General features: G+C 52.0%; 1 protein-coding gene across 1 annotated transcript; it reads right to left on the bottom strand.

Annotated features, from left to right (window-relative positions):
* Positions 1-1,093: 1,093 nt before the first annotated feature.
* HMOX1 (heme oxygenase 1) lies at positions 1,094-8,948 on the bottom strand. The gene is made up of 5 exons (XM_066358252.1): positions 8,802-8,948; positions 7,531-7,651; positions 4,451-4,942; positions 2,814-2,913; positions 1,094-1,726 (listed from the first exon to the last, which is right to left on the bottom strand). The coding sequence occupies exons 1-5, from the start codon at positions 8,933-8,935 to the stop codon at positions 1,596-1,598; spliced, it is 978 nt and encodes a 325-aa protein (XP_066214349.1). The 5' UTR covers positions 8,936-8,948; the 3' UTR covers positions 1,094-1,595.
* Positions 8,949-9,284: the final 336 nt, after the last annotated feature.

The raw sequence follows: 9,284 nt of genomic DNA, 5'->3' as shown, positions 1-9,284 counted from the left end.
CCCGGGGAATTCTGACGCCACCATCCACAGACTAGTGTTTGGACACCACTGGACTCTCCCACCAGCTGTGAGAGGTGTATTGTTCTCATTTTGCCAGTGAACAAAAGGAGACTTGAAGTGACTTGTCCAAGGTTCCAGACTTGGTGACAAAGCCAGGATCAGGGACAAAGGACCTCCTGACTCCATCCTTGGGTCCTAGTTGTCTAAGGAAAACACTTTGTCCCCCGTGCTCCCAAATACACCTTCAGCAAATGGCTTTCCCTTTCCCCGATCGGGAGACTTCTCTTCCAATATTCCAGTGGCTTCTGTGACTTAGGGGAAAGACCTGGGTTGTGGATGGAGCTGGACAGACCTGGTTTAAATCCTTAGTAACCCTCAGAGTGGTAACACTCCTCACACATTTGAGAATTAAATGAGATGACATAGCTGAGGTGACCTGAAGTATAAGAAGCACTGAGCAAGAACACAAACCCGATCGTGCTTGTTTCCTAAGAGGAGCTAATGTACGTTGTTGGCATTCTACAAGCATCTCATTTGCTTTTCCAGACAGGCAGGTGAGGTAGGTCTCACTGTCTTCATGTCAAAGGTAACCGCACTGAGCCTGCAGAGAGGTTAATGACTAACCTTAAAGGCAGAGCTACAAAGCAGAGTAGCAGGGACTTCAACCCAGGGATCTCACCCCAGTCCCTAAGAGTCACAGTACAGGACTCAAATTTTATCCCAGAACCTGCTCATTTCAGGCTGACAGGGCAACCCCATCCTCAGTCAAGGTGAGTCATATAAGGCAGGGTTCAACCACGAAGATTTGCCCACCAACTACTTAAAGCTCCCCGCACCCCGCAAAATCATTCTCAGAACAGAATACAACAACTGGCTTCTGTACCAGACCCGCACCTTCACCCCCTCTCCCACCATTCAAAAACCAAGTGAAGAAAACGTCAGTTCCCCAAGGGTCACAGAGCCCAAGAAAAATACTGCAAGTTACTATCAGGCAATAGTTTATTATTTCACACAAAAGTTAGAGACCAAGGCCACAGGGCTGTTAAAATCTCCCTTAGCAAACCTTCCCCCACCCCAACCCACCCAACCCTGCTATAAAAACAGAACAGAACACAACAGAATACACAGTCGGGCTGAGCCAGGAACAAAGAGTGGCTCCAACAAAAAACAAGACAAACACAAGACATAACCTCTTGGAACATTTATGTGAAAACTGCCATGGCCCATGAGGAATGTGGTCATGGTACGTCAACAAAGACACTGCAAACCCAGGGCTTTTGGAGGTTGAGGACGGTTGCTACTTCTGGTCACGTCTTCTGGGCTCTGCTGTGCAGGAACAGGGGATGGGGCTGGCGGTTCTGAGGGCTGGAAAGAACCCCACGTCCCACTCTGGAAGTTCAGGTCATTGGCTGGATGTGCTTCTCGTTGGGAAGATGCCGCAGACTCCTTCCTTGTCAGAGAGCGAGGGATGGGGGTGGGGGGCTGACAGCTTCCCATGCCCAAGGGAAGGGAATCCAGCGAAGAGATTTTCCCTCCCTAGAAAGAGGTCCCTCCGCTGGACAGAGTCCATGGCCCCAGGAGCCAACACGCGTGCATCACATGGCATAAAGCCCCATGGCAACTGTTGCCACCAGGAAGCTGAGTGTGAGAACCCATCGGACGAGTGGTGCCTGGGAGAGGATGCTGAGCTGGGGCTTCCCTCTGGGAGTCTCTGTGGGGGTCAAGTCTGAAAGAGAAAGGGGGTCAATGTCAACAACAGGTGGACAGAGATAGGGTGCCTGACTTCACAGAAAAGCACAGCACACAGGCATCAGCAGTCTCTAGTATAGTCCCGCTCAATGCCAGGATTCTGCTACAACACAAACAGCTGGCCCTCTAGCCACTGCTTGCATACCTCCAAAGACAGGGAAATTACTACTTCTCCTAACTATCTATTTTCCCCTTTTCAGCCAGCCTACATTATGAGGCCACGCCCTCCAGAGGTACTCCAGGGACTACACTTTGAGAACTGGTGCATTAAGGCAATGTCACCTTAGCCCACACCAGGTAGCCAATCCCATCAGTACTGCGCATATGCCAACACTCCCAGGCACAATCCCAGCATGGGTCCACATGGACCTGACACATGGGAAAGCCACAAGGGAGGCAGGTTAGGGTAGCACCAAGCAGGCAGTGAGCTTCACATCTCCACTCCCCTGACTCTCACAGCCACACTCCCGCTCCCAGGGGTCAGGCTTGCTGAGGAACCATTCTGTAGAGCACTTGGGTATTTTTTAAAGTTTCCCAGATACTCTCTCAGCACAGCCACAGCCTCGATACCTCTTTGAGGCAGGAAAGAGGGACTAACATGCTAGAAGACCCAGAAGTTAGGTGTCTTCCTAGCATCCCATAGAGGGATAACAGCAAGAAATAGTCCCAGACTCCCTGTTCCACATCACAAGTCTCCACTCAGGAATTGTTCAAGGGCCCCAAAGGAACCCAAATTAAGGGAGGGGGGCTTTGCCCCTGACTTCTGAGGGTTGTCTGTGTGCAAATCTGCACTTTTGCACCAATGACCTAGAACTCAACTGCCTCTGGTTTTAGAGATGGGGAAACTTAGGTAAGGAGAGGTCACATGGCTTGCCTAGAGTCACACACTGAAGGCTGACCTCATGCCCTTTTGCTGGTACCCACTTCTCATTTAAAACATTCAGAAGACATTCTCATTTAAAACATTCAGAAGACAGAAGAGTCAAGAGATACTGGAGCCAGAGAGCTGGGTCACATGCCCCTCCACTGGAGCCTAGGAGACACCACCCCCTAGAGGCTCTCACCTCGAGTCCCACTGCCAGCGCGCCTGCGGACCCCCGGTGCCTGCGAGGGTCTCCGGTCCTCAGCTTCCTGGGTCAGCAGCTCCTGCAACTCCTCAAACAGCTGGAAGACAGAAGACACACGTGCCACCTAAGTGAAGGATGGCGCTAGGGGATGTGAAGTCTCGTTATGAACTATTTAGGACATAACAACACCCGTAAGAAAAACACTGACCATTCATGTACTTTTCATCCAGCTTAAGGGATAAGATGTGACAAGTGCATCTGCCTCGCCTGCCTGCTGTTCCCCAGGGCTCCTCAATAACACCCACCCTGGACTTCAGGTTCCCTGTCACCATTCATGACCTTCACGTCCCTCTGCAGAGCATTTTCATGAGTGGGCCCAAGTCTACAGTCCCCCTTGGAAAGCATGTTTCATGGGACTCATCAGCGGGGATTTTCAATGGGGAAGCAACAGCTCCTAAGGGTTTGGTGCCTGGACCGAGGCTAACCCAGAGGTCAGGGGCAAGGGCCAGTCCTCCAGCAGGGCTCTTCCTCCAGATCCCTGTCCTTCTACAACACTTCTCTTGGAAACTCAACCAACCAGGTTTGGTTTGTTGTTATTTAGGGAACTGCAAGGGGTGGGGGCATTGCTCTATTACTAGAGCTGAGAATAGGAAGCCAGGAGCTTGGAGGCCCAGCCTCCATAGCTCCTCCAGGTGGGGGGAGAGCAACATCCGGGTTAGAAGGATATCCCCCCCAACACCTACCACCCTCCAGTTCTGCCCAGGAACTCCTGCCTCCAGGCCTTCCTCAAAGCCCACCTTGCCCCTTGACCTGAGGCTCCTGAAGTAATGTGTATCCTGCCTTCGCGGCTGGCCTGAGAGGCCTCAGAGGCCACATCTGCACCACCTCTAAACTCTGCAGTGCCAACCTAGCTGCACACAAATGCATACACAACTTGAATGTTGTCACAGAGTGCTCCAACTGTGACACTCATGCCCCATAAGAACAGTAGCTAACATTAGAGGGCTGACCCCTTCTCCAGGCCCTGCTATGGGGACTTTATCGGGATAAATTCACTTAACCCTCACAACTCTAAGAGATAGGTATATTTACATTCCCATTTTACAGACAGGGAAACAAGTACAGAGAGAATAAGGGATTTTTCCAAAACCACCAAGCCACGAAGAGGCAGAACTAAAACCCAGGCTCCTGCATCCCTGCACTTAACGATGACCCCCTGCCCTGCCCACCCACCTCCCCTGATATAAGAGCACTTAACGATGACCCTCTACCCGCCCACCTCCCCTGATATAAGAGCACTTAACGATGACCCCCTGCCCACCCACCTCCCCTGATATAAGAGCACTTAACCATGACCCCCTGCCCACCCACCTCCCCTGATATAAGAGCACTTAACCATGACCCCCTGCCCACCCATCTCCCCTGATATAAGAGCACTTAATGATGACCCCCTGCCCACCCACCTCCCCTGATATAAGAGCACTTAACGATGACCCTCTGCCCGCCCACCTCCCCTGATATAAGAGCACTTAACGCTGACCCTCTGCCCTGTCCACCCACCTCCCCTGATATAAGAGTCCCTTGGAGGATCAGCTAGGGGACGTGGTGGCTATCCTGGGCTGCCAGACTCTCACCTGAATGTTGAGCAGGAATGCAGTCTTGGCCTCTTCGGTGACCCTGTGCCTGACCTCAGGGGTCATCTCCAGGGAATTCATGCGGGAGCGGTACAGCTGCTTGAACTTGGTGGCACTGGCGATGTTGGGGAAGGTGAAGAAGGCCAGGCCCTCGCCGGAGCTGGGCAGGTCCAAGGCCTTCTGAGCAATCTTCTTGAGGACCTGGCCCCCAGACAGATCACCCAGGTAGCGGGTGTAGGCGTGAGCCACCAGCAGCTCGGGCTCCTTGCACCCCACCTCTTGGAGTCGCTGCACATAGCGCCTGGTGGCCTGCGTGTAGGGGACGGCCTCCTGCCAGGTGGGCCCGTACCAGAAGGCCAAGTCCTGCTCTAGGGCAGCTGTGCGGTGCAGGTCTTCCGGGAAGTAGAGGGGGGCATAGACGGGGTTCTCCTTGTTGCGCTCAATCTCCTCCTCCAGGGCCTTGTACACGTGGAACAGGGAGGCCATCACCAGCTGAAACCAGAGTGCGCAGGTCAGGCTGCTGCATCATACAAGAGCCCCCATCCAGCCTTCACTGCTGCCTTCACAGCGGCCCTCGTCCCGTCCCCAGGCTGGGCTCCCACCTCCTGCCCCTCCCTCCAAACCTCCCCACACAGCAGTCAGAGGGAGTGTCACACGAGAAAAAGCTGATCGCTCACTTTCTGAGCCTAAAGCCCTTTTACCTCACTGGGTTAACGGCCTAACCTAATTCTCATAAAATCCCACAGAGTTGCTAGCCCCATTTTACAGAAAAACAAATTATGTCTAAGAGGGCATGAGATGTTGAGGTTGCGCAGTTAGTAAGAAATGAAACTGGAGTCAAGCTCAGGGGCTGCTAGGAAGCTATCATGGCTCTGGAGCAAGGGAATGACTAAATAAAAGTGCTTCCAAGAAACACAGGTGCCTCTGGCCTTTGACCTCTGGGTGACCAGCTGCAGGGCCCATTCTCCTTCCTAGAGGCCCACTCTGAACCCTCCCACATCTGGATTGGGTCTAGGGTGACAGGCCCAGTGTACCTTGGCTGGGGGGATTCTTGTTACACATTAATACTCTAGTTTGAGTTTGAACGAGGACAAAGTTTAGACATTCCAGTTGAGGTATTCAGGTTATTTCTGAGCCATAAACCTTCCCAGCAGCCCCATTTCTCAATGGGGTAGACAGCCAGGCAGTCTGGTACAGAATAACTTGTGCTTCTAAGTGTGAGCAACCTGGTCCTAACCTTGGCTCAGCCAGCTGGCAGCTGGGTAACCATGGGTGAACCACTCTCCCTCTCTGGGTGATCTGAGGTCTGAGTGACTCTGTGCAAGTCCAGCCTTGAACCCCACCCCCTGCAAAGGGAATAATCCGACCACATACTAAATGGGGCTGGTGTGACAGTCGAGCAGTATGACACAGGTAAGCACTGGGCACAGCCTGGCATGTTGATGCAGCCTGGCACCCAGAACTCAAGTCAGCACCCACTCTGAACTCAGTGGCCTCGAGGTAAAATCCCAATCTACAGTGGCTGGGGACAGGACATTCCAATAGTCACCCACCTCCTGCTCCCACTGCCCCAGCCACAAAACAGCAACCGTGTGTAAGTCATCTTTGAGAGGGGGAAGGTGGAGGGTGAGGAAGAGGGAGCAAGGGATAGACCCAGCACCCACAGGACAGAGCCAAGGGCCCCAACCCCCTAGACCTGCTGGTGAAATCTCCTCTCGCTGCAATGCCTCTCAGGTTGGAAGTGGGGAAGACCCAGACTGTAAAAGGGAGGGGTGTCAGGAGTGCTGGGATAAAGCCCCCCCACCTGCTCTGTCCAACCTGAACAAGTCTTTCCTCATGCTGATGTTTTACTTATTTATTTATTTTCTTTTACAAGGACAGAGAGTCAGAGAGAGGGATAGACAGGGACAGACAGGAACAGAGAGAGATGAGAAGCATCAATCATCAGTTTTTCGTTGCGACACCTTAGTTGTTCATTGATTGCTTTCTCATATGTGCCTTGACTGAGGACCTTCAGCAGACCGAGTAACCCCTTGCTCGAGCCAGCGACCTTGGGTCCAAGCAGGTGAGCTTTTTGCTCAAACCAGATGAGCCCGCGCTCAAGCTGGCAACCTCGGGGTCTCGAACCTGAGTCCTTCCGCATCCCAGTCCGATGCTCTATCCACTGCGCCACCACCTGGTCAGGCCTCATGCTGATGTTTTAATAAGAGGCAGGAGGCATGTGTCTGGTTCTTTGTCAAGAGCTTCCCTGCTATTTGCATGAATTTCACAACCATGCTGGGAAATAGCAAAGTCAGTATCTAGCTTAAAAGTGAGTGCTTTAAAAACCCTGAAGTTAAAATCCCATTTTAAGCCCTGGCCATGTAGCTCAGTTAGTAAGAGCATCATCTAGAAACACCAAGGTTGCAGGTTCCATCCCCAGTCAGGGCACAACTAAGTGGACCAACAAGTGAATGCCGCTCTCTCTCTCCCCCTTCCTCTGTCTAAAAGCAATCAATCAATAAAAAATAATAATAAAAACTAAAATCCCACTTCACAGATGAAGGAAACCTTGCCTTAGAGAGGTAAGATGAGGTGTCCACAGTCTCACTGTTAGAAGTAAGGAGCAGTATGGGGTACTTACTACCCCTTGCCTTCAGAGGCAGATTAGAATTAAGTCAGGCCTCTGAAATAAGGCTAGCGTTGGTTTGATTTTGGCCTTTCCCATTTACTTACTAGCTGTGTGACTTTGTGTTAGTTACTTAACCTCTTTGAGCCTTCCCTCCCCTATCTTTTCATGATTAAGTCAAAAATTAGATATCAAGTGTATAAAATGCCCAACTTGAAATAGGTGCTCAGCTGCTGGCACTACTGCCCCAGCCCCTCCACAATACTATATAGCAGATTATGAATTTGCTGTATGACCTTGGGTGGGTCACCACCGCTCTAGGAGCCTCAATGTCATCATCTATAAAATGATTCTCTCAGACATTCCCACCTAGTCCCTCAGCCTCTCTGATCTCAGTCCTACTGAATCTCTGGCCTGAGCCTTGGGCACACCCACACCTGTCATACCCTCCACCAGGGCTGGTCCAACATACCTTAAAGCCTTCTTGAGTCACCTGACCCTTCTGAAAATTCTTCATGAACTCGGCGTTCTCTGCCTGGATGTGCACTTCCTTGGTGGCCTCCTTCAGGGCCTCTGACAAATCCTGGGGCATGCTGCAGAGGGAAGGAAGGGAGGGTGAGTAAGGCATAGCTGTGAGCAGGGTTCTTCCAAAGGCTGTGCCTCTGAGGGGGCCTCTCACCTATAGGGGGCCTTCAATAGATCTTGGCTGTATTAGGCTTCTCCAAAGAAACAAGTCCAGCCTCTCAACTAATACACAAGCCACGTTCCCAAATGCCTCAAGATACAGGCCCAACAACACTCTTCAGCCACTAAAATAAATTATAATACGGTCCCCCAAACCAAGGGGAAAATCCTGGCACCAGTTATTCTAATGAAGGGGGAGGAGGAGGCAGCACAACCCAGGCAGAAGCAGCAGTGGGCAGGGTGAGCATTCTTACTCAACTTCCTAATTTCTTTGATGGGTTTTTTAGACTCAAGATTTAATTCATTTCTTGTGCTGAGATTCCACATACAAATCTCATGATCCACTATAATATACACATTATAAAATCATTTGGGTTAAAATGCCTGAGTAAATGCTATGCTTTACTCAAAGAAAAACTTTCTGGGAGTCCGGAATTTCTGCCGTATTTCAGTATCCGCCTCCCACAGAACTGTCATTTCTCCTCTCTCTTCCAAAACCCTTGCAAGAAACATCAACCCCTGTTCTGTACACGCAGATCAAAATCTTGGGATATAGGAAGGAGCCAGGCTCAGATGTGGACAGATAACCAAGCTTCCAAGCCCAGTTCTGCCACCTGCTAGCTGAGCAACCCTGGGCTTGCTGCCTCCCTCATCTGTAAAGTGGGGACACATTCACAGCGATGTCCTGACAGCTAGTGAGGGGGGACCTGGCCAAGAGTGGGCTCTGTAAGAGAACCACACACCCAGGCTCAGGCAGCCGGAAGGATGCTAGATTAAGCAAATGGCACTTCCAAATGCACTCAAAAGTCCCATACCAAAAACAAAGTTGGATACCATAGCAACACTCCCATGGGCAGGTCACCCACCACCCTTCCCGGTAGCCAGGCACCTAAGCTTTCATTCCTCAAACACACGTGTACAAGCAGGACTGGAACCCAGCCCGTCCTTACTCCCAATCCCAAGTGTTGCTCCCGGCTCAGCAGTGTTGCTTCCCGGCTCCGTCTGGGCCAGTCCGGAGGGCCGGTCCCGGCGTCCCCCACCCCGCCACCCAGTGCTTGCCTGTCGGGCTGTGGGCGCTCCATTTGGCCGTCGCTAGGCTGGCTCGGTGCTGACTGAGGGCTGGCTCCAACGTCTAGAGACCGGAGAAATGAGGCAGGCGAGTGACTGTGCCCAACTGGGTCCCCGCCTTCCATTTATCCTCCCGGGCTCGGGTCACGTGGCCACCGCCCAACAGCTGATCCCAACTTTCCGGCCAGACATTGCAACACCCCAGCCTGCGCCCCGCCCGCAGCCTAGCCCGCGGGGGTGGAGGGGAAGCGGTCACATGAGCCTTGGAAAACAAAGCCTTTTACAGGACATGAAAAAAAAGCTCTCCTAGAAATCTAAGCAGCTGTGTGATTTTGCCCCCTCCAGAAACCTGCACCCAGTGATGGGTCTAGAGGCACCCCAGGAATCTGAGGTTTCCAGAGAGCTAGGAGGAAGTGCTTCTCAGAGATGGAAGCTGGCGGGCAACAGGAGAATCTTCAGTGGGGTTCCTAGCCC

This window comes from Saccopteryx leptura, chromosome 1 (assembly GCF_036850995.1).
Source record: "Saccopteryx leptura isolate mSacLep1 chromosome 1, mSacLep1_pri_phased_curated, whole genome shotgun sequence".
In the NCBI taxonomy this organism is placed as follows: domain Eukaryota; kingdom Metazoa; phylum Chordata; class Mammalia; order Chiroptera; family Emballonuridae; genus Saccopteryx; species Saccopteryx leptura.
The sequence above is the reverse complement of the archived record's forward strand: the minus strand, read 5'-3'. Positions and strand labels throughout refer to the sequence as shown.